The sequence below is a fragment of the Phycodurus eques genome, unplaced genomic scaffold, assembly GCF_024500275.1.
Source record: "Phycodurus eques isolate BA_2022a unplaced genomic scaffold, UOR_Pequ_1.1 contig_90, whole genome shotgun sequence".
NCBI lineage: Eukaryota > Metazoa > Chordata > Actinopteri > Syngnathiformes > Syngnathidae > Phycodurus > Phycodurus eques.
In genome coordinates this window covers 126,668-152,506 of record NW_026904087.1, presented here as the reverse complement: position 1 = coordinate 152,506, position 25,839 = coordinate 126,668, and the positions used below count along the sequence as shown (strand labels likewise).

General features: G+C 41.7%; 1 protein-coding gene and 1 non-coding gene across 3 annotated transcripts in view; both read left to right on the top strand.

Moving 5' to 3' along the window:
• The first annotated feature begins 1,074 nt into the window (after positions 1-1,074).
• trnae-cuc (transfer RNA glutamic acid (anticodon CUC)) lies at positions 1,075-1,148 on the top strand. The gene has a single exon. It is a non-coding gene; the product is annotated as a tRNA-Glu (tRNA).
• Positions 1,149-5,838: 4,690 nt separating this feature from the next.
• The window catches only part of LOC133398374 (gastrula zinc finger protein XlCGF52.1-like), a 48,779-nt gene continuing 28,778 nt past the window's right edge, over positions 5,839-25,839 (top strand). The window contains exons 1-2 of one of the 2 annotated variants that reach the window (XR_009767799.1): positions 5,839-5,990; positions 6,786-8,550. Coding sequence is in view for 1 of the 2 variants with exons in the window: in XM_061669960.1 (XP_061525944.1) it covers positions 5,864-5,990; positions 6,786-7,987 (1,329 nt within the window). In the remaining variant the exon portion in view is untranslated. Of the gene's footprint in view, positions 5,991-6,785; positions 10,026-25,839 lie in introns of those variants that run through there. The other variant, XM_061669960.1, reaches the window with a different exon arrangement.

Sequence of the window (25,839 nt, the reverse complement as noted above, 5' to 3'; positions counted from 1 at the left end):
AAACAAATTGAAAAACAGACAATTAAAAAAAATATATTCAAGAATCCACCCCTTCCCCACAATGTAAAATCAGAATCCGAAAACACACAAGGAATTTGTCTCGTGTCGTTGGAGCCGCTCTTGTACGACAACAGACAGTCAATTGACAGAATACTTTTGAGACATAAAGACATTGAGAAAAACAATCACTGAGTCATAAAAGGTTGCGAGTAATCTGGAAATGCAGGTACAATATTGTTCTTGACAACATTTTTAAAATGCAGAAATTGGGACAAATTGTTCTGGTAGTGAAGTTTTATAAGTTGGCAGCTTTCGACACCCGATTGGTTTGTCTGCGAGCCATCCAGGGACGACGAATTTAGATGGCGAGGCCCCCGGTGAACACAACCAAAGAACACATTTGGTTCCTCCTGCCTTGAAACCAAGCCCCGAATACTAACCAATGAGCGGTGAGCCGTGATTTCATCATTTTTGCTGTTTTCACTGCATGCATAATACAATTGCCTCCCCAGTACGGCAGCCTTACACACGGCATCTCTACCGGTCGGGTTATTGCTGCTTCCTGTTCCATTCTCTTCCTTCTCCCCCAATAAGAGCACCACATCCTCCTCCTCCTCCTCCTTGTTCTCCAAGACCAGCACCACCTCTTCACTGCCACCATGGGGTCACCCAGTCCCTCAATAACCCCTCTGCTCGTGACCTCAACCCCTGATGCTGCTGCTAATCACAACAAAACAATAATAATCACAGCAAGAGTTATGTTCTTAATACACAAAGACATTCCATGTAAGAAAATGGCATAAATTACAAACCGACACAGACCCACTTTGAGGGTTTACGCTTTCTTATATCAAAGTGAACCCGCTCATTTGTTCACATGTCAAATAATATGGAAGTATCCTTTAACTGCTTAAAGTGTAATTCACAAAGTCAGGGCACAGAGACAACAAGAATCAACGATGCTTGCAATCCATCCATCCATCCATCCAAAGAAAAGATCTGTCAATCTTTGCACATTTTGGTTCACGTCCGGTGTGGGGGTGTGTCTAGATTAAAAATGGACTATACCAGAAGGCCCTGGTGGTCTAGTGGTTAGGATTCGGCGCTCTCGCCGCCGTTGCACGGGTTCGATTCCCGGTCAGGGAACATTAATCCTGAAACCTATTTGGTCAAGTGTTGCTCAACATTGACTGTTATTTGCATTGACCTGGGTTTGATCCTCTTTCATGCAAGCCAGTGCAAACTGAAGGCTGGTACCAAGACAAGGAACATAGGGTGACCTCGAAGAGCAGAGGTAGAAAGGCATTCAAGAGAATGAAAAATGGAAATGCAGTTGGTCCTGATGACATTCCTGTGGAGGTATGGAAGCATCTAGGAGAGGTGGCTGTGGAGTTTGTGACCAGCTTGTTTCACAGAATTATAGCGGGTGAGAAGATACCTGAGGAATGGGGGAAGAGTGTGCTGGTGCCCAGTTTTAAGAACAAGGGTGATGTGCGGAGCTGTGGGAACTATAGAGGAATAAAATTGATGAGCCACACAATAAAGTTACGGGAAACAGTTGTGGAGGCTAGACTCAGGACAGAAGTGAGCATTTGTGAGCAACACAACATCCATCAACCTTCTCTTTGGTCTTCCTCGAGCTCTCTTGCCTGGCAGCTCCATCCTCATCATCCTTGTACATATATGCTCACTCTCTCTCCACTGGACGTGTCCAAACCATCGACTTCTGCTCTCTCTAACTTTGTCTCCAAAACATCAAATCTTGGCTGTCCCTCTGATGAGCTCTTTTCTAATTTTATCCAACCTGGTCACAATAGCAAACCTCACCATCTTCATTTCCACCATCTCCAGCTCAGCTTCCTGTTGTCGCTTCAGTGCCACTGTCTCTAATCCGTACATCATGGCTGGCCTCACCGCGGTTTTATAAACTTTGCCTTTCATCCTAGCAGAGACTCTTCTGTCACACCTACAGCACACCTCACCGCTGTTCTGCTGCCCTCAAAACCACAGTTCCTCTCTGGTTACTCTGTCATAGGCTTTCTTTAGATCCACAGACACAATGTAGCTCCTTCTGACCTTCTCTGTACTTTTCCATCAACATCCTCAAGGCAAATAATGCATCTGTGGTACTCTTTCTGGGCATGCAACCACACACACACACACACACACACACACCACTGGGACTCTTTCACTGGGTGTGGGGCCACTCACTTATTGCGACAAATAACTCAGGAATATGCAAATCGCTTTTGTATCCCCTCACCTATACTCTCGTCCTGCACTCTTTTATAGTTTACATAATTAATGCAACCACACTTCAGTTGTACAGCCGGGTTCACGACCCTTGTCCTGCATGCTTCTTCTCCTGTCCTTGTCCTGTCCTATCTTGTCCTGTCCTTCCCTCACAGGGAGTAGCGCTACAGCCCCATGCAACTCCGATATTTAATGTTTCATTTCCTCCATTCTGCTTGACCTAACAGCCGAACAGGACAAAAAAAGGAGGATTACATGGAAAAGGATGACTTGCTGTGGCGACCCCTAACGGGACCAGCCCAAAAGAAAAGAAGATTATCTCATTAAAACACAAAAACAAGACAATATAAATACAAATATTCATTTTAAGAATGAGTCATATCAACCATATTTGCCATTCTATTGTTGTAGGATTCTGTAGCAAATATGCAGAAACATTTTCCAAAGGGTTCTTACCCCCCCCCCAGTGGAACTCATTAGCCTTTATTCTAGACTATTGTAATTAGAAGTCTTTATTCTATCTCGGTTTCATTGCAACTCATAGCCTTTATGTTAGGCCTAAAGTGATTGCACATTGCCCATTTAGCTCTGTCAATATATTTTAAAATTTGCTTTCCCAAAATGTATTGAAGCCACACATTATAACTCAACTGATTTGGAGTAAACTGAGAAACAAAACTTATGTATTTATTGAAATATTTAACCTTTAAACATCTTTAAAATTCCAGTTTGAAACTGAGAAACGGCGCAAATAAGCACAATTGTCTGCTACATCACAGGTTACATTGACAGTAATAAAATAAATCTGAAAGAGGTCAGTAGAAAGTCATACAAATTAAATATTAAAAATAAATGATACAATTAAACAAACCGTAGAATCATACAAAAATAAATAATTCCAAAATTAAACTACATCAAACATACTGTCTTAATTTCTACTTAACTCACAAACGGCAACTTCATGTAAAAAATTCAAGAAACATTTAACATTTTTCTGTTGGCAGCACATTTACGACTCCGAGAACAGGAGCGGACTGTTCTTCGGTCCAAGTGCTCTGTTGAGGAGTTTACGCCCATCCATGTCCATAATAATCTTTTGCACGACCTCAAATGTGTCACGGGGGTCACTGGGGTATCTGAGATTTGACACATAAATGAGTCCAAAAATCATAGCAACAGCAAGTGCTACACGGCAGTATGTAAGTTTTGCAAAACCTTGATGACTTCAAGGACAACTCCAGCATGCAGTCATCACTTGAGGCATGTTCTCTTGATGTTCTTCTTTCTTCTTCCTTCTTCATAAATGCCCATTTTTGTGTCTTCAATGGCAAAAAGGAACAAGGTCAAGAAAACCCAACCAAAGCCGAATGAATTCCGCTGACTTTTTTGACGTTCTTCTACATTCATCATTTTCATTCGATTCACACCATTCTAATTTTGACACATTCCAAAAATTCACGCCAAATATGCTTGCATTTTTCTCACTCCAAAAACTTTGTGGAATTTTTGGAAAATTCAGTTTTTCAGCTGGCAGCCCGGATGAATATACGGACACTGTCACATCCTTTATCAGTTTCTGTGAAGAGGTGTACGTACCAACAAAGTCATTTTGCACATTCAACAACAACAAGCCGTGGTACACTGCCAAACTTAAGCAGCTTCGCTAAGCCAAGGAGGACGCATATCAGAGCGGGAACAGGGCCCTGTATAATCGAGCTAGAAACCAGCTGACTAAAGAAATGAACATTACAAAGAGGAACTATGCAGCAAAGTTGGAAAAACAGTTTAGCCCGAACGACTAATTCAGGCTGGCATGCATTCCAATCGCTGACCAATTACAAGCGACGATCCCCCCCAAGCTGAGAACAAAAGCACACTCGCCGACGACTTGAATACCTTCTACTGCAGATTTGAAAAAGAACCTCATCCACACGCAGCATCAGCACTGGGGCTCCCCAAGGTTGGGTCCTCTCTCCGCTGCTCTTCTCTCTCGACACGAACGACTGCACCTCAACGCACCCGACTGTCAAACTACTAAAGTTTGCAGATGACACCATTGACATCGGCCTCATCAAGGACGGTGACGAGTCTGCGTATCGACAGGAAGAGGAGCGGCTGGAGCTGCGGTGCGGTCGACACAACCTTGTGTGTTTTTGACACGACTGTAGAGATGATCGTGGACTTCAGGAGGTATCCTTCGCCACAGCTGCCCCTCACGTTGTCCGGCTGCTTTGTGTCAACCGTCGAGACCTTCAAGTTCCTGGGAATTACAATCTCTCAGGACCTGAAGTGGGCGACCGACATCAACTCCGTCCTCAAAAAGGCCCAGCAGAGGATGTACTTCCTGCGGCTTCTGAGAAAGCGGCTAGAGCGGCTCCAACTACCGGAGACAAATTCCTTGTGTGTTTTGGACATACTTGGCAAATAAAGATGATTCTGATTCTGATAGATCTTTGAGCATGTTCGTGTCCATTCCAAAAACATCCTTTGCCTTAGATGGTTTGAGTGAATGAATTAAATTGATAACTTTGGTCTCAGTAATATTTGTAGTAGTAAAGAACTGCGTTGCAGACAATGCAGGGTATTCCTTCCTTTGTTTTATTGCAAACTTAGCAGAGATTTCTGACCGATTCAATGAAGTAGTTGTTAAAAGCATCAGCCATCACTTGAGGTTCCGTCAGGATGTTTCCATTTCATTGAATTTGCATTCGTTTTGTTTTGTTCTTTTGTGTCTCACCCAATAGTTTTTTAATATAATTCCAGGTTATTTTTGAATTTCCCTTCGCACTATTCAAAGCAGTAATGAAAAAGTCAGCTTTAGATTTTCTTATTTCTTTCACTACCCTATTTCTCAGTGAAATAAAGTGCTGTCAATTGTATCCTGATTTGACCGACAACTTCAAGGAATGATCGCGTTCTTTCATCGGTTTCAGAATAAATGTGTTTAACCAAGGAAGGCCATTCTTTCTTGCTTTTCTTTTTTTTTCTAATTATCCGTGTAAATTGTATAATAATTTCTTGTATTTTGTTGGCAAATTTAGAACAATCCTCATCTAAATTTTTGCCAGCGAGTAATACATCCCAGTTTACTTCTTGGATAGAATCTTGGAAATGTTGTTGTTCATGTTTTGGTATCCTATAGGATTCAGTGGTGGCCAAGGGTTTGAAGCGCTTTTTATTTAATTTTCTTGTGAGCATTATAAGATTGTGATCAGACAATCCTGAGAGCGTATTGTATGGCTTCAAGATCCTTTCTGGCCTATTCGTAAAAGCTAGATCAATCTGAGTTCGGGTGGGGTTTGAAATTCTCGTAGGGCCATTAATTACCTGAGTCATATCCATGTGAATCCATTTGGAGAATCTCGACAGTGTTCAAACACCAATTTTCTCTCCCGATGTCTATTTTCTTTGTCTCATATTTCTTCCAATACATCATTCCGTTCTCCTGTTTCCTCTTGTTGACTTTGGTGCTTTGCCATTTTAACTAACGTAGTGTTTAACCCGCAGTGTCCAAATCGTCATCTCGATGTCATTGTTTCACATCTGATTTGCACTTGCTTTTCTCATCCCTCCAACGTAGAGCGGAAAGTGTTGCGATCGTCGTGTCAAAATGTGTGCAAGGAGGACAGCAGAGTACGAGGAGGAACTTTGTGGCCCAAAAGAGGAGAAGGAGCCACAACGTCAACTACTGGACGCTGTGTTCAATCGGCAACCTCGAATTGTGCTACACAGAGCAGGTGGGTTCACTTCTCTCTCACTGGTTTTATGAATTACATTCTAATTTTCATATTATTCCTGGGTTTTTCTGATGAGCACTGTCTGACGTTACATATCTTTTTTTTATAATATCCAATAAGGTGTAGTCTGATGGCATCCCCTCATGATGATGTGGCTTGAGGGTTGTAGGCCAAATTTCAGAAGATCTGAAAGGCTCGTGGCCATTGTTGCGGGATCAAAGTGTAACAGTGTTACACAACCTACACGACGTGTTTGGAAAATTGCCAGCAAGATTTTTGCCCTTTTTGTGTCTTGTTGGCAAGTTGAGTAAACATTTGTTCATGCCAAGTCAAATCTGTCTTCAATGGTGGGAAGTAACCAAGTACAGTAAACCCTCTGCTATATCGCGGTTCATCTATCGCACTTTTACTACTGTAAACATTATTTTTTTACTGTACCTAAGTACATTTTTAGGTGTCTATACTTTTTTTTCTTCACTGTTAACATTTTACTTTCACTCTTTAAATTTGAAACCTGTAATTTCTCTTCCTTACTTTGTCACAAATAGCATTACTTTTTTCTACTTCTATGGGCGATGACGTGTAAAAAAACAAAAAAACGGTGCATCCGCATTGAAGGGTCGCCCAACTTTGCTGCGTTCCGCTGTTCTACTATTTTGCGTCACCCCATTAGTCCCATTAGGCTCTCTGGTTGAAGGCGCTAACGTGGAAACAGGATCGAGGACCAAGGAGCTTATCAATATTGGAAACAAATTAGATTTGACCCATTTGTGTTTGTCTTCTTTCGTCTTGCAGACGTCAGTAAATATCTTCTTCCTGAGCGGCAGCAGTCAGTGTCCCCTCACATGAAAGAGGAAGCGGAGGATGAAGAGGTTCAACACATCAAAGAGGAGGAGGAAGAGTTCCTTCACATGAAAGAGGAAGAGCAGGAGGACATCATCAAGGTTCCATCGACTGGTGTCCCTTTGAAGAGTGAAGATGAAGGTCGAAGTGAGGAGAGACGAGGGGCGGAGCCACCAAACGGCAACAGCTCAAGTGATGGAGACCACTGTGGAGGATCACAAACAGACGGTGATGATGATGATGATGATGTTGATGAACAGTTGGAAGGTGATATGACATATCACATTTCCAGCAAATGCTGGAAATGTTCTAAATGTAGGAAAACCTTTGCTTCTAAGAGGAATTTCAAACGACACATGAAAATACACACTGGTGAGAAGCCATTTGCCTGCTCAGTTTGTGGTCAAAGATTCTCCCAAAATGAAAGCTTAAAAATACACACAAGAACACACACTGGTGAGAAACCTTTTGCCTGCACAGTTTGTGATCAAAGATTCTCTCAAAGGGGACATTTGACAAGCCACACAAGAATACACACAGGAGAGAAGCCTTTTGCCTGCTCAGTTTGTGGTCAAAGGTTCTCTCGAAAGATACATTTGACAAGTCACACTAGAACACACACAGGAGAGAAGCCTTTTGCATGCTCAGTTTGTGGTCAAAGGTTCTCTCAGAAGGGAACCTTAAAAATGCACAAAAGAACCCACTCTGGTAAGAAGCCTTTTGCATGCTCAGTTTGTGGGCAAAGGTTCTCTCCAAAGGAAAGCTTAAAAATACACGCAAGAACACACACTGGAGAGAAGCCTTTTGCATGCTCAGTTTGTGGTCAAAGATTCTCTCGAAAGGAAAGCTTAAAAGTACACACAAGAACACACACTTGTGAGAAACCTTTTGGATGCTCAGTTTGTGGTCAAAGATTCTCCCAAATGGGAAGCTTAAAAATACACACAAGAACCCACACTGGTGAGAAACCTTTTGCATGCTCAGTTTGTGATAGACGATTCTCTGAAAAGGGACATTTGACACGTCACGCAAGAACACACACTGGAGAGAAACCTTTTTCCTGCTCATGTTGTGGTCAAAGATTCTCTCGTAAGGATCGGGTTAAGACACACAAGTGTCCTGGTGAGACAAGCAGTGATCAAGAAAGCCTTTAATGCAAATGTAAATGTTTAATATAAAAGTAATGACTATGTGACTGACAGAAATCTACATGCTTGTATTCTGTGTACCAGTTTTTATTGCATGTATCTTCTTCTTGTCCATATAGTTTCTCAAAGCCCCGTGAGTGTTGAGAATGAACACTGTTGCCAAAATACTTAAAAGGGACTAGTTAAAGGTGGTGGGAAAGAGGGCGGGTGTGGATCAGTAGAGCGGGTCGTCCAGTGACCGAAGGGTCGCCGGTTCGAACCCCGGCTCCGACGTGTCCTTGGGCAAGACACCGAACCCTAATTTGCTCCCAGTGAGCCTGGTAGCGCCTTGCACGGCAGCAACCGCCCAGTGGTCTCTGAATATGTGTGTGAACGGGTGAATGTGAGGCTTAATAGAGCGCTTTGGGCACCGTGATCGTGAAGATGAAGCGTTACATAAGTGCAGTCCATTTGCCATTTGGCAAAGGTGAGAACATGGACACTTATTCCATGGTGCTGGACTTATAAATGTCTACAGGAAAAAAAGCCCTCCAAAATACACTCGGTCGTAATTTGCTAAAATCATTGAGGTTCATTTTTTCTCCTCCTTAATGTACACACAGCACCCCATATTGGCAGAAAAAAGCGGAATTGTTGAAATGTTTGCAGATTTATTACAAAAGAAGAACTGAAATATCACACAGCCACAAGTATTCCGACTCTTTGCTCAGTATTTAGTAGAAGCGCCCTTTTGAGCTAATACAGCCATGAGTCTTTTTGGGAAGGATGCAACAAGTTTTTCACACCTGGATTTCCTCATCAAGTCCGATCAGCATAATCAAACACAGCTGGACTCCGATGAAGGTGAAGAACCATTTGAAGGATGATCAGAAGAAATGGACAGCACCCGAGTTAAATATAGGAGTGTCACAGCAAAGGGTCGGAATACTTATGGCTGTGTGATATTTCACTTTTTCTTTTTTCATAAATCTGCAAAAATGTCAACAATGATTTTTTTTTTCTGTCAATATGGGGTGCTGTGTGTACAAAAAAAAATTAAGTGATTTTTGCAAATGGCTGCAATATAACACATCATGAAAATTTTCAGGGGGTCCGAATACTTTCCGTACCCACTGTATGTATGTATGTATCGATCCAATATATGTATAGATCACAAATGAGTTTCTGCAGATGGCATTGTGTGACAGATGTGGACTGTCATGATGTCCGACGACCCGTAACGAAGGTCTCCTGTCCCGAAACTGCGGCTGATCTCATTTGATATTATCGGATCCATAAAAGCTCAAATATTGGGCTGATCATTATAATATTATTATTTATAAAAGTTTGAAGCTGTCATGAGTAGAAATGTCTGCATATATTTTGGCGATGATTGTTGACAGTTGTGGGACATGAAGCCACGTTTCTTGGGTTCATGCATGAGGCTTGCAAGGATGTGGTGCTCGCCCGGCGTGTTTGCGTCATTTTAATGATGGCGTTCTCATCCATCCCAAATTTTTAAATTTGTCAAGCACATTAAAGTCGTGATTGAACATCATTTCGGGGTACGAGCTGTTGTTCATGTGATGCAATGATATATGACAGCAATGGAAGATATACAACGTAATACCAGCTTGAACAAGGCGGTGTTTGGAAACTCAAGCAATTTCCTGAAAAGTTGTCATTTTGAAGGTGAGGGGATTCCACCTGACAGCTGCGATATACAAATATGACCAATGACTGCCACTTCATAGTATGGTACATTCCTTTTCCCACACCAGCGATGCCAGTGCTTTTCAATTTTCAATTTTGTTGATGAAAAAGGGGCGTTCGAAAGGGAATTAGTTATTTACCAATTGCTCCAAAATGTATTGATATTATTGGAAATGAGTGCCAGTTTCATTTTCTTGAGCATGCATGCATTTTGTCCAATGTTTTCTTGATGTCAATATCAAATAAATGAATGATTGATTGAAATAGACTGTAAAAAAAAAAACTGACTTTTGGTGCGAAACTGTAACGTGTATTTGTGATCCTGAATAAAGTACACTGCTTAAAACTGTGAGGGTGACTCCATTTACTTTTACACAAAATCCATTTTCCCCATTAAAAAGAATTGAAATGTTTTTATCTTTTGGAAACCCTCCAAAAACAAAATGCTCGCAACTTAAAGCAAAAACTGGCCCAGGCGACAAGGCCCAAGTGCAAAAACTGCTCCGGTGGGGCACTGGTACGTCAAGGTAGCGCTGTACTTGGCTGACTTTGGCTCTTGGGCGGCCTCCGCCCGCTCCTCCCCTGGGACGACGGTGTTCATTTCTTTACTTCAGGACAAGTTTGGGGTCTATACTTCACTGGAATATTTATTTTTCAGCATACTTTTTTACCTCGACCCCTTAGATTTTCAGGCAAATATGTGTACTTTCTGCTCCTAACACAAAAAGCTGCGTTCTTTTCCATTTTGGATTGTGTTGTTTCCGGCTTGTCATTGTTCAAAATTGCATGCAACATAAAAACAATCCGGATAAATTGTGCCAGGATAAAGTGCCTTTGATTGTGGTTGGATGAGAGCTGTCGAATGTTTATGAATCATCTGTATTTTGTGATGGAAATCACCCATTTTCACTCATATTTACTCATTATTATACTGAATAATAATACAGTGTTTATTTGAAAATATTCTTAAATTCCTGAGCATGATAAAGTCCTTACAATCCTTCTTGAGGATTAGGATCTAACAAGCCTTCATCTCAAAACCTTTACTGTAATTGACTCGAACATGAATCAACATTTAATCTTGTTTACCATTTCAACCACTTTTATACTCACCTTTTGGTGATGAAAAGCATCACTCGTGTCACTCTCGTCTTTGTCATCATGTTTTATGTGATAAAGCTTGAAACTAATTTATTCAAGATTATGATTATAGAGTCATCATTATGTTGTCCAAGTTAACAATATGCAGAATTATTTTTATCCTGTACTGCAATAATTGTCCTGCGGTCATGCTATTGACAAAGTTTTAAAAATATGTAAATGCTGACAAATTGGGACAAATTGTTCTGCAAGGGACTTTCTATAGGTTGGCAGCTCTCGATACCATTCCGACACCTTTATTGGTTTGTACGCGATCCATCGCACCTGCGCAGGTAACAAATCAAACAAATCGAAGACAAATGGTCACACGAGGACATCGAGAGCAGATGTGCAGCCGAGGCCTGAAAATGTCCGTGGCAGAGAACTCACACCAAAAGCCCCAACCGAGTCCCAGCAGCAAGGAGGTTGATAGCCAGCCAACACTTGTACATCCGTGGCCGGACCTGGAAGATTGTTTCCAAATGGCTGTATTGCAAAAAGAACTCTTTGAATGCACTGTGCTTCATTTATTTTTTCCCCCCCACACATTACTTGTATTCTTCAAGTCATTTTGAAACTTGTACTTTTACATGTTTACTTGACTAAAAAGCTTGAATTGATACTAGAAATTCTTCTTTAAACCCTAAACTCTACTTCTACTTGAGTAATGAACGTGAATATGTTTGACGCCTCTGGTTGTCAGTTTGTGTCCACTTGTCTCGCTTAATTGCTGCAATCCAAAGTTTACGACACGCTTCGGGTTTTTGGGAGAAAATGCGTTCAAAGCGCAAGGGATCCTTCTTTTCCAAGTCGATAGTACAGCCGATAATGCAACAACAGCCAACGCGTTTGCTTTCGAGACTTTATATCTGGTAAGACACACAACTTGAAATTATTGCTTCATATAAATGCAAGATACAAAAGAGCAGAGGGAGACCCAGAAGAAGAGAGCCGATGCAGCTTCAGCACTTCTTGACATGTCAAACTGTGGGAATGTTTCCTCAGTACCAGGTAAATATTGAATTCATGTTTGACATTTGAAAAGTCTACACTCTTTTTAGGACCCATTTTGAGACTGTGAGTGAATCTTTACAGATGAAAACCAATGACGACATTCACTCTCATGATCTTTGCATGAAAGAATAGCAGAACTGAGTGTTGAAAACCAACAAGTTTAAGAAGAACTTGGTAGACTTCACAAAAAAACGATACATCTCGCATCCCTGCCGAAAGGAGTTTGCAGTTTAGAAGATCACCTCAAGTGACCGCGAGCTGCAATTTTATACTGGGTTACCATCTAGAGCTTTCGACGTGTGGTTGTTCTTCATTCTGTTGTTGTGTGTTGCCAACATGGAAAGTAATGACACCAAAGAGCATCTATCTGTGTCACAAAGATCTAGCATAACGCATCAAAAACAACTATTTCAGACATTCTAAACCAGGGACTTTCAAAATTAGCAGAGAAACTAGCTTTCTTAATTCAGTGGCCAGAAAAGGATTGCTTTCGAAGCAATATGCCAACTGTATTCAAACAATCCTACCCCGAGTGCACCAGCATAATTGACTGTTTTGAAGTATTTACAGTATTCAAAGTCCTGGTCCATAAACAGGATATGAAGAGACGTGGTCTGACTGTAAGCATCACAATACATACACCAACCGGTGATGCTTCATTTGTATCAAAAGCTTTTGGTGGGAGGACATCTGGCAAGGTGGTGACACAACGGAGTGGTTATCTTGAAAAATTCCAGTGGCAATTTTGGGACCTGGGCCTTCAGTGACCTCATCCACCTCTTAATAACACCGTCACGTCCCAAAAATAATGTGCAAAAATACAACACATGTAGAACTATGTGTGGCATAAAAGAAGAGACAGAGGCTTTCCCCATATTTGAGGATGAATGCCATTATTACCGAAGCAAGAAACACAGTTACCTTTGCATTCCAATCCGTCACCTCCAAACCGCCAAGAGGTTGTCGTGTATACAACGCAATATAACAGTTCACAACCAATATTTAGCTAATAACATGACAAAAACATAAAATGTTGTTTTTGTTTTTATTTTTATATTCAGGGCAGGAAGCCGGTTAACGCCAGTTTGCCAAGCCAGTGATTTTTTTTTTTTTTTTTGACTGCGAGAAGCCATTTTCCGCCACTGGGATTACAAAAAAAAGCTAGTGATCTTCCATGTGTTGTGCCAAAGCCACAAGTTGGAAGGAGGCGAGACAGCTTTGCAGTTCTTTACGGAATAGATGATCTTTTTTCCATCTTTTCTCGCTACATTTGCTGCTTGTTCCACCAATAGTAACCAATTGTTATTTTGTCCTGAAACTCCTGTGACTACAAGGAACCAATCATCAGTAGTTCTGTTGTTAACCATAAAAATGTGTCCGCCTTTCTTTGAAGTTTTTAATGGCATTTCTGGTTTAACACGGTTCCCATAACACAATGCTACTCGGAAGTGGGGATCTTTTCCGCCAGAATATGCCCACAACCTCACCATCAAACACATTGGGTGACTCGATTTGTATGTCAATATTAAATTATGGGTCGTTTTGCTTAGGTTAAACTTCTTTCTATGTTCTTTTGCTGTTTTTAGTGACCAACTGGACAAATCATAACCATCCAAAGCCTATAGTTGCATACCAGTCATATCCAAATCCCCAATTCTGCCCATTCTCTTGAGCATCATTGGTGAGAGCCGCATATGGAATTATGATTAAAGCAGTTTGATTTTGGGGGGCACAAAATATTAAACCATGCCCACAGTTCTGTTCATCAGCTGTACTCCTTTTGATACGAGTTAATGATTCACATTTTTTTATTATTGGGTTGGTCATATTGGTCCAGTTGGTAGGTGATTTTCTATCTAAAAAAACGGGTTGTATCATTTAGGGTGGGACGTCCCATGTACCACAAAACAAAATCAACACCATAGTAACCAAAGTTGCTACGTAACAACTTATCGAATCTCGTAACCAACGCGGGTGTGCCATTCTGCTGAGTTCTCACTAAACGGGTCGGTGTCTTTTTTCTTCACTGAGCAGCAAGCGTTTTCAGAATCTCCACATCTGCTCCCGCTCCGTTATCAGACTTTTGCTCACCTTCCCTATTTGAGTACTCAGCTGAAATGACTCTTTTACAGTGTGTTTAATGAACCCACGTGTTTCTTTCTGCTATTTTTAGGGCTGTTGGAGTTGTCAATAACACTTGATACGGTCCTTCCCACTTCGGTGAATGCCAGTGCTTCTTTTTGATGCTTCGAATTAGGACCCAGTCTCCCGGTCCAACCGACTTGGTTTCCTGCTGGGAAACATGTTTACTTTCAGCAGATACTTTGAAATCATTTTGTTTCTCTAACAACTTTCTCATGTAATCAGCTAAGTTTGTTTCGTCATCAAGTTCCCATTTTTGTTTCAACAACGGAAGTCTATAAGGTCTTCCAAACAATGTTTCGTAAGGTGTTAAACCTGTGGTACTTGTAATGTTGATGTACATTTTAACGAGGTCCAGACACTGTGTCCATGACCTTCCTGTCTCTTCCATGAATTGTTTCAGTCTATTTTTTATCGTCCCATTCATTCTTTCCACTCGACCTGCACTCTTACCTGTCTGTCACTTAATGGTTGATCTTTCAAATCACCTCTACATTTTCGCAGTTTGTTCAGCCAGTTCCTGACAATCATGCTGCGTGCCTTCATCAGGCAAGGGTATTAGCGTGGCTGGATTTAAGGTTGTGCATCGCTCAACAGTCAAATGTGGTTGTGACAGCAAGATGGCCATGCAAGATAAATATCATATATTGAGTATCAGATCGAGTGATGAGGCTGAAATTTGTAATTGAGGGTGTTATGTGTAATGTGATTAGTGGCTATGCCCCACAGGTAGGATGTGACCTAGAGGTGAAAGAGAAATTCTGGAAGGAGCTAGATGATGTAGTTCTTAGCATCCCAGTCAGAGAGAGAGTCGTAATTGGTGCAGATTGTAATGGACATGTTGGTGAAGGTAATAGGGGTGATGAAGAAGTGATGGGTAAATACGGCATCCAGGAAAGGAACTTGGAGGGACAGATGGTGGTAGACTTTGCAACAAGGATGCAAATGGCTGTAGTGAACACTTTTTTCCAGAAGAGGCACGAACATAGGGTGACCTATAAGAGCGGAGGTAGAAGCACACAGGTGGATTACATCTTGTGCAGACGATGTAATCTGAAAGAGGTTACCAACTGTAAGGTAGTGGTAGGGGAGAGTGTGGCTAGACAGCATAGGATGGTGGTGTGTAAGATGACTCTGGTGGTGGGGAGGAAAATTAGGAAGACAAAGGCAGAGAAGAGAACCATGTGGTGGAAGCTGAGACAGGACGAGTGTTGTGCAGCTTTTCGGGAAGAGGTGATACAGGCTCTCGGTGGACGGCAGGAGCTTCCAGAAGACTGGACCACTGCAGCCAAGGTGATCAGAGAAGCAGGCAGGAGAGTACTTGGTGTATCTTCTGGCAGGAAAGGAGAGAAGGAGACTTGGTGGTGGAACCTCACAGTACAGGAAATCATACAAGGAAAGAGGTTAGCTAAGAAGAAGTGGGACACTGAGAGGACCGAGGAGAGGCGAAAGGAATACATTGAGATGCGACACAGGGCAAAGGTAGAGGTGGCAAAGGCAAAACAAGAGGCATATGATGACATGTATGGCAGGTTGGACACTAAAGAAGGAGAAAAGGATCTATACAGGCTGGCCAGACAGAGGGATAGAGATGGGAAGGAGGTGCAGCAGGTTAGGGTGATTAAGGATAGAGATGGAAATATGTTGACTGGTGCCAGCAGTGTGCTTGCTAGATGGAAAGAATACTTCGAGGAGTTGATGAATGAGGAAAATGATAGAGAAGGGAGAGTAGAAGAGGTAAGTGTGGTGGACCAGGAAGTGGCAATGATTAGTAAGGGGGAAGTTAGAAAGGCATTAAAGAGGATGAAAAATGGAAAGGCAGTTGGTCCTGATGACATTCCTGTGGAGGTATGGAAGCATCTAGGAGAGGTGGCTGTGAAGTTTTTGACCAGCTTGTTCAATAGAATTCTAGTGCGTGAGAAGATGCCTGAGGAATGGAGGAAAAGTGTACTGGTGCCCATTTTTAAGAACAAAGGTGATGTGCAGAGCTGTGGCAACTATAGAGGAATAAAGTTGATGAGCCACACAATGAAGTTATGGGAAAGAGTAGTGGAGGATAGACTCAGGACAGAAGTGAGTATTTGCGAGCAACAGTATGGTTTCATGCCTAGAAAGAGTACCACAGATGCATTATTTGCCTTGAGGATGTTGATGGAAAAGTACAGAGAAGGTCAGAAGGAGCTACATTGTGTCTTTGTAGATCTAGAGAAAGCCTATGACAGAGTACCCAGAGAAGAACTGTGGTACTGCATGCGGAAGTCTGGAGTGGCAGAGAAGTATGTTAGAATAATACAGGACATGTACGAGGGCAGCAGAACAGCGGTGAGGTGTGCTGTAGGTGTGACAGAAGAATTTAAGGTGGACGTGGGACTGCATCAGGGATCAGCCCTGAGCCCCTTCCTTTTTGCAGTGGTGATGGATAGGCTGACAGATGAGGTTAGACTGGAATCCCCGTGGACCATGATGTTTGCAGATGACATTGTGATCTGCAGTGAAAGCAGGGAGCAGCTGGAGGAACAGTTAGAGAGATGGAGGCATGCACTGGAAAGAAGAGGAATGAAGATTAGCCGAAGTAAAACAGAATATATGTGCATGAATGAGAGGGCTGGTGGGGGAAGAATGAGGCTACAGGGAGAAGCGATAGCAAGGAATATAATATAGGTGATAAAAACGCCATATTAGTTTGCAATAGGAGAGCAGACACGGTATGTGGGACTTTAAGAGTTAATGGATGAAATAACACAATCGTGGAACTGCTCTCTACTGCCATCGAAGCTGCCACAACTGCTCTGACACAATGCAGTAATGCATTGTCCAATTTAGTCGAAAAATAAGCTATTGGTCTTAGCTTATCACCATATTGTTGTGTCAGTACGGAGGTCATGTACTAGTTGTTACAATCTACCATTTGAATGAATGGTTTATCATAATTTGGAAGGGCCAGCGCAGTACTGGACACCAAATGTTGTTTAATGTCACAGAAGGCCTTTTCTGCCTCTGTATTCCACCGAACAGGTGATGTCATTTTAAGGTTGGCTTCATACATTAATTTTGACAATGGTGCAACAATTTCTGCATAGTTTGGAATCCATGCTCTACAATAATTTGCCAGACCTAAAAATGACATCGTATGTTTCTTCGTCTGTGGTTTAGGGGCTTTTAAGACGATAGCTTTTCTGTCTTCTAATATAGTCCTTCCTCCTACACTTAAATTATGGCCTAGATATTTGACTTGCTTTTTACACCATTGCAATTTATTTTTGTTAACTTTATGTCCCTCTTCTGCTAGATGATGCAGTCAGGCCAATGAATCTTTGATGCATGTCTCTCCATCTGGAGATGCCAGGAGCACATCATCTACATATAGTAAAATTTGGCTCCCTCCTGGGGGAGTGAATTTAGACATGCTTGTTCTCATTACTTGTGAATAATAAATGGTTGGACTTTCACAGTAACCTTGTGGTAATCTAGTAAATGTATATTTTTTTTCCCTCAAATGTGAATGCAAACCAAAATTGACTGTTCTTTTCTACTGGTACAGAAAAGAAAGCATTACTTATGTCCACCACTGTAACCACAGTAGCGTCTGGTTTCAATGAATTTAACAATGTGTGTGCCCCTTTAAAAAGGCCTACATCAAATGGTCCTGTGGACCATAATTTCATTTTTTATTTATTTATTTATTTTCTTGGGCAGTCACGTGCAATGTGGCCTTTGTCTCCACAGCACCAACAGACGGTATTATCATAATAATTTTGACCTCCACCATATCTTACTCTCCCACGGCCTCTGCCGCGTCCTCTAAAATTCTCTCTCTCTCTGCCTTGATAGTATATTTTATTTTTACTTCCTTCGTTGAGGAAGACATCTATCATCTTTTTTTTTTTGTCCTAACACTCTTTCTGCGTGGAGGGCATGATTAACATATTCCTCCAGAGGGCCAGTTGCTAGGTTTATCCAATGTTTATCTTCCCATCTGTTAATGTGTTCTTTCGAATTTGCATGTAAAGCATTTTTTAACTGTTGTTGATAAGGGCCTTGAGGATTGGCATCCTCATTCAAGCCGCTGTTTGCTTTAAAACAAGCGGTCATTCTAACCCTATATTCTTCAAAAAGTTCGTCATCCTTTTGTTTCACCCGACTAATTTCCGTGTAATTTGCCCTTTTCCGGAACCTGGCTGTGGTTCTTTCTATCAAAGCCCTAACTCGATGTTGTAATTCTCTGTCATTATGTGGCATTACAACACCATGGTGTTTTGGGTCCCAATCTCCTCGGCAAAGATGCCAATCAGGCCCCATTGCAGTCATCCGAATTTGTTGAGTTTCTGCTCCATTTAAATGATAGGATTGTCTAAGAGTTTCCATTTCCTCAACAAACGGGACAATGTCTACTTTGTAGGGTGTGATGCCGGCTACGGCCTTTTTCACATCCTCATTAGTCCAGGTCCTATAGACCAAAATAGTTTCTTTGTGGTCCTCTTGTACATTTGGATTTGCCACCTCAATCATAGGATATAAATCCATGTCTCCCTCGTCGGAGGTTATATTCGTTATTTTGGGAATGGGAGAAAATGTTTCTCCCATAGTTTTTAGACCAATTCATTTGTACCCCTCCTGATCGTAGTTGGAGGAAGTTCATGAGGTGGCAAAACCGGGTACAAGGGTGCTGATGCTTTTGTTCCCTCATTTTTTTCACACCTTTCTTCTACCATCTTTTTCTCGCTAATTCTTACCATTGGTCCTGTCTCGTCATCTTCCTGTCTTTGAAACAACATATTTTTATCCCTACCTGCCTGCTCTTTTTGTTCGTTTGTTAAGTCCTTCTTTTTCTCCCTTCCTTTTTCTCTTTTAGACGCCATGTTTAGCCAGAAGAGTAAGTCGTCAAATCCATCTTTTTCTATTTGTGATATATAATTTTTGTGTCGACACTTTATTTCGTTTCGAAGTTGAACTAATTTTTGCGAATTTAGCTGGCCAGCGAAACCGTATTTGGTTATCCACGTGTTTAAATGTTTTATTTTGGAAGGGTTTTGGAGTTGAACATATTTCCAATCTTTACACGTTAGGCCTTCTTTTGGATCCGTTTTACTGTTATCTTTTCCCATTTTTGTGAATTTGGAAGTCAGTTTATTTGCACCTAGAGTGAATATATACTGTGTGTGGATATATACTAAATACTGACTTTATTAAAAAATGACAGGGTGACAATGAATGTCTGAGTTTTGGTAACCCTCAAGCTTCTACCCACACGGGGCGGAGGATTCTTGCCTCTGCTTCCAAACACAGTTGTCGCTTACAATCCAGTCTTATACATTCATACTTTTTCATATTCACACGATATTAGTAACGTTTTTACAAACACACGGAAACACGGAATTTAAGTACGTACAGGACTCCGCCGTCCCCGTGTAATTTGTCGGACTCCGCCATCCCTCTTTTACTTTATTAAACACGGAATTTAGGTCCGTACAGGACTCCACCGTCCTCGCTTACTTGCCAGTGACTATTATTACACAAGGTTTATTCTGCCGCAGACTTCTTCGTCGAGCAATTCACTCACTCTTTAATCCTTTTTCCTAAAATTATTTTTAAAATTTAACTCACCAAAGTCGTCTTCAATCCTGTGGATTGTCGTCAACCTTCAGATCCCAGTTGAGAAGAAAAAAGACCAGTCCTGCAAAGGGTCTCAATTGCCGTGGCCACGGTCTCTTAACTGGATGTCGACTCCACAACTGGAATCCTCGGGTGTATTCACATCCGGCTCGAAGGACCAATTTTAATGTTGGATTTATCTCACCCAACACCAATAGAAATGAATGAAGATGCTGGTTTCTCTTTCTCATGAGGAGGGCGTATGGGAGATTGTTCAGTTTACAGCCTCTCAACACGCTCTAAACAATCTCTCCCGTCGCTCCTGCATTTATTGGAAAATAGGAGGGTTTTACAAGACATCACGTTCTAAGCAACAAGACACAACACAAAACATTTGAAAATAGGAGGGTTTTACAAGACATAACATTCTAAGCAGCAAGACACAACACAAAACATGGGACCAACACCTGTCACATCCCCGACCACATCCGATCACGTCCTTGGTCAAGGCGCCCTTCCATCGGATGATGCTGAGTCATCTTCTTGAAGGCGAGACATCTTCCTTTCTAAAAAATCGTCCATAATACTAATGCAAGCTAAGCAAATAAATGATAACTTCTAAAATATATTTAACAATTGTTATACCTCTAATAATAATCTGCGATTGGCTGGTGACCAATTAAGGGCGTACACCACCTCTCGCCCGAAGATGACTTACCAGTGCCCCAGTTTAGCGGTTTTTCCACTGCGGCCTTGTCGCTTGTGCCATCTTTTTTCTTTGTGTTGCCAGCATTTGTTTTGGGAGGGTTTTGAATGGATGAAAGGCATTTCAATTATTTTCAAAGGGGGAAATGGCTTTGACATCCAAGACAATTGAATGAGACTCACTGTTTGAAGAATTGTTTTTTATTAAGGATCCCATTTACACTTTTCAACCGTTTTACCAAAAGTCAAACATCGAATCACAATCTAGTTCGATCAATCATTTGCTCATTTTAAAACATGAGACAAAAGTATTTTGGCACCAGTGATAATTCTCAACATTTGTCCACAGGAGGCTTTTAGAAGATACAAAGAAAATGAAAAGATTGAAAAAATAAAAGATGGTAGACCGAATACTAGATTGTAGATTTTTGTTAATCAGTATGATCGTAATTTCCTTTGATATTAAAAATTTAGTTTTTCATTTCAAGCTTCTTCATCACTGCTGTTCTCACTGCACACTTGTGTGTTTTAGCCCGATACTGACGAGAGAATCTTTGACCGCAAACTGAGCAGGTAAAAGGTTTCTCACCAGTGTGGGTTCTTGTGTGTCTTTTTAAGCTTCCCTTGACAGAGAATCTATGACCACAAACTGAGCAAGCCAAAGCTTTCCCTCCTGTGTGTATTTTCATGTGTCGTTTCAAATTGCTCTGAAAAGCAAATATTTTCCCACACGGAGAACATTTCTGTCGTTTGTTTTCAGTGTGACATGTCAGATCACCTTCACTCTGTCCATCATCATCATCATCAGTGTGAGGAGTTTGTGACGTCATGTCGTCACTATCTGATAGTGGAGCTAAGAGTCCATTTGCTTGTGATCCTCCACAGTGGTCTCCATCAGCTTCTGTTGTCATGTGTTGACTTGAGCTGTTGCTTGGAGGCTCCGTCCCTCTGCTCTCGTCGCTTTGACCTTCATCTTCACTCTTCAAAGGGACACTCTTCGATGGAAACTTGGTGATGTCCTCCTCCACTTCATGTTTGATGTGAGTGTGCTTTTCCTCATCCTCTTTTTTAATGGGAGTGGGCTCCAATTTCTCTTCATCTTTGATGCGGTGGACCTCTTCATCCTCCCCTTCCTCTTTAATGTGAGGGGGCTCAAGCTCCTGGCCTTCAGGATGAACATCTTCACTGATGTCTGCAAGACACAAGAAGACAAACACACATGGTTTGGTCTAATCAATTGTCATGTTTGACTTAAATGTTGTGTCATATGGTTCATATTCATATTTAAGTTTCTTAGGACAGTCAGTTGAGTGAAGGTTTATTGGATATAATAAAAACAGGCAGGTCAACATTAACAATAAAATGTGAACAAGTGTAAAATAATAACATGCATGAAACAACAAGTATCAATAAGGGTAATACAGTAGACCCCTGCATTCTCGCAGTTTGGCATTTCTTTATGGAGGTGCCAATCCTTGGTTACTCATGGAAAGAAGTACCTATTGTAAAGTATGCGACTGTCAAGAGTAAGTTGCAAAAATGCATCCATCCATCCATTTTCTGAGCTGCTTCTCCTCACTAGGGTCGCAGGCGTGCTGGAGCCTATCCCAGCTATCATTGGACAGGAGGCGGGGTACACCCTGAACTGTTTGCCAGCCAATCGCAGGGCACATACAAACAAACAACCAGTCGCACTCAGATTCACACCTATGGGCAATTTAGAGTCTCCAATTAATGCATGTTTTTGGGATGTGGGAGGATACCGGAGCGCCCGGAGAAAACCCACGCAGGCACGGGGAGAACATGCAAACTCCACACAGGCGGGGCCGGGGATTGAACCCCGGGTCCTGAGAACTGTGAGGCTGACGCTCTAACCCAGGCATGCCCAAAGTCCGGCCCACGGGCCAAATCCGGCCCATGTCCAAATTTCCTCTGGCCCGAAGCATCATGTCATAAAATCAATATGTGGTCCACCAGCACAGTTTAGCACAGGAAACAATACAGACATACAAAAAAAATAAAAATATTTTACATTTCACCAGAGGGTGGCAGTAGACCTGTGGCTGCACTCTCGTCGTGTGACCCCTTTGTGAACTTTTACCCCTGTGGTGTGTTTTTAGCCCATTTCTAAAATGGCAACTGAAACTAAAAAGAGGAAAGTTGACAACGAGGGCCGCAGTGTCCAGGACAAGTGGATTTCTTTACTGACATACGAAACAACTGTGTCTGCCTAATTTGCCAAGAGACTGTGGCTGTTTTCAAAGAATTTAATATTAAGAGGCATTACCAGACGAAACATGCTAACTTCGACAAGCTACCGGTGAACAAACGCGCTGAAAAACTGAAGCCACTGGAAGCTGTTTTGAGAGCACAGCAGCGCTTTTTCACAAGAGCCCGTGATTCAAATGAACATTTTACAATGGCGAGCTATGAGTCTCAATGAATTGATTTTTTGTGATGATCAAACCACAGTTTTGTCAAATTTCTGTCATCTGATTTGACTACTATAGTCAAATCAGATGACTATATTATACATAATAATAACAGTATAATCACTATACCAGCTGCATAGTCACAATACTATTCTTTGTCAAAATGCACTGGGATGTGATTTGTTAAAACAAAATCAATAAATACATGTTTCTAAAAAATTTCAGTCAACTTTCATAAAATAGTTCATTTGTATTTAATTTATTATTATTTTAACCTATAACTATCCTGGTAATGCAATTGAAAACAGATTCTCATTTGCAATATCGACCTAGCTGCAGACAGCAAAGTGATATAGTTTCATATTTACATGTGAATTTACAATGGTAATGGTTCGAGGAATGTCAGGCCGAATGGTCGGCCCCCATACATTTTCATCTGACCAAATCTGGCCCTCTTTGCAAAAAGTTTGGACACCCATGCTCTAACCAGTCCTCCACCGTGCTGCTGCACAAATATTTTTATGTCAAAATACTGTCTACTGTGCATATTTATTGTATTGAAGCATCTCTTAAATTGAGACTGGTTATCCACTCAACTTCCATTACAGGAGTCAGAAGGCTGTTTTGTGTGTGTGTGTGTGTGTGTGTGTGTGTGCGCGCGCACGTGCGGATGTATCTGTGTGTATTAGTAAATAAAGTAATAAATAATCAAAGCACAATCTCATCGTATACTGTGCATGACAGCTGCCCCTCTTTTTAGCCTGCTTAGAGCTTTTTATTCACAATATACTATGATCGAATGTCATCCATCCATCCACTTTCCGTCCCGCTTATCCTCACCATGGTCGCGGGCGAGCTGGAGCCTCTCTCAGATGACTCGAAGCGCGAGGCCTGGTCGCCAGCCAATCGCAGGGCACACAAAGACAAACAACCATTCGCACCTACGGGCAATTGAGAATTTTCAATGAACCTCGCATGCATGTTTTTGCAATGTTGGATGAAAGCGAAGTACCCAGAGCATCCAAATGGTGGGAAGCCGTAGTTCCGACCCAGCGGACGAACAACTTTGGCGTATCCGAGGACACTTTTGAAGATCTCAGAGCCAGAAGAACAGCTGAGCATGCATTTGGAAGACTGAAGGGCAGGTGGAGATGCCTGTTGGAACGCAATGACGGCCCCCTGAGCAAAGTCTATGGTCTGAACATGTTGTGTGTGTTGCGTCATCTGTGTAAACCGAATGGGGATAATGTCCCCTTGTGAAAGTGAAAAGAGCTCAATGCACATTCGGTCAAGAGCTGCTGTCGACTACTACTCACGCCAGGCACTCCACACACAGGCTGCCTGACTTGAGCCCACGTTCAAGCTTAAATGTCCCTTTGCTCGGTCATCTTTGCTGACGTCACAACAGCCAATCACCAGGCACGAGCAACTCATGGTCCAGTCTAACATCAGAGGACGTCCATCATCTCAACGCTGCGATAATAAAAGTCAAATGATTATACAATAAATAAGCACCACACATCTTGCTGTATTTATCTACATTGTATTCTTTAGTTTTTTAGTTTCCATCGTCTTCATTTCCCTCGCTGGCCCCGTTGGTGGCGCACCAATGACGAAAAGGAAATGACGACACAGAAATGAGGCATTTGGTGAGCAATGGGTGGTGCGGGGAGCGGTTGCGACAATATTTACTTTATAAATGAATAAAAACAAGACTGTAAAACAAAACTTCTTGAATTGCAAGCAAAAATCAGACATTGGGAGATAATCTAACTCAAACTAAAAAAAATGTTTACAAATAAACTATTGCTTCATCCATCCATCCATTTTCTGAGCCGCTTCTCCTCACGAGGCAAGCAGATGAGCTCATTGGGATGTGTCAGCCTCTCACCCAGCTGGATCATTTGAGTCTGGGGCAATGGACTTCAGAAGTAGGACTGGCACAAACTGAAGTTTGGATCAACTAGGACGACATCAGAATTTGTCAAGTAAACCTAACATTTGTTTGTCCATATATACAAAGATCGTTACAAAAAGAACTCTTCCAACACAAAAATTGAAGTTGAATGAAAGCATCGGCCAATCACCATAACCAGAAGAGATGTTCCCACTTCCTTCCAAGATAATTTCATTGAACAACTGAAGTTTAAACGATGATGTACAACACTGATTGAAAAATATTGCAAATACGATTGATGAGGCGAATTGAACGCAGTCAATTTCATTGCTGCTGATAGCTGATTGACACTTATTAGCTTCTGCCGACTTGCATTCAATGTCTCAATAACGATGACCTTTAGCCCAGTTCAGGTGTTTCCCACATCGTAACGATGTTCATTGCGCTTTTATTGAGATAATGAGAGATACCAATTCTCCAAACATCAATATCTGAATCCTCGGGTTCGGGTTCGGGTTCGAGCGGACCTGGGCAATTCTTTTCACGTGAAAACTCTGAAAATTCAAATCCGGCCTCGCCTGCGTGGAGTTTGCATGTTCTCCCTGTGCCTGTTTGTGTACGGAAGATGAATATTCTATCATCTCAATCAATTAGAATAAATGTATGCTAATTTATACAGTGGTACCTGTATGAAATCAAACACTCTGCCTCAAAGACTCTGCAGCCAGGTTGGCTTTGCAAATGAGGATCAGTTCTCAGTTGCCTCACCTGGATAAATAAAGGGTTAGGTTTTAAAGGTATCAAAAACATTTGAAACTTAGACGAAGATATAAAATAAGCCTAACTTGAAAGCTTGAAATCACAGCATTTTTGTATTGATCCAGTTTGTGTCAGTGATGATCAACATCAGCCTCATTTGCTTCAGCTCCCCTGAACTCATAAGTGCGATGGAAACACAAACCACATGGGCCACAGGAACCTTTTGCTACCGGGAACTCAAAGTTCCTGGGCTGGTTGGTGGAAAAGCCCCCGAGGTCATTTGGGGAGCCGGAGGAGTTAAGATTCATTGCAAATAATCATAATAATAATAAATAAAAAACAGCCAGGTCAACAACAACAATAAAATGTGAAGTGAAAACGTGTACATTAATAAAGTGCAAGTTTCAATGATGGAATTTGCAAAATAACTTATTTATGTTTTTTGGGGGAGGGGGGGTGCGATGGTGCGATGTATGCAGATTACA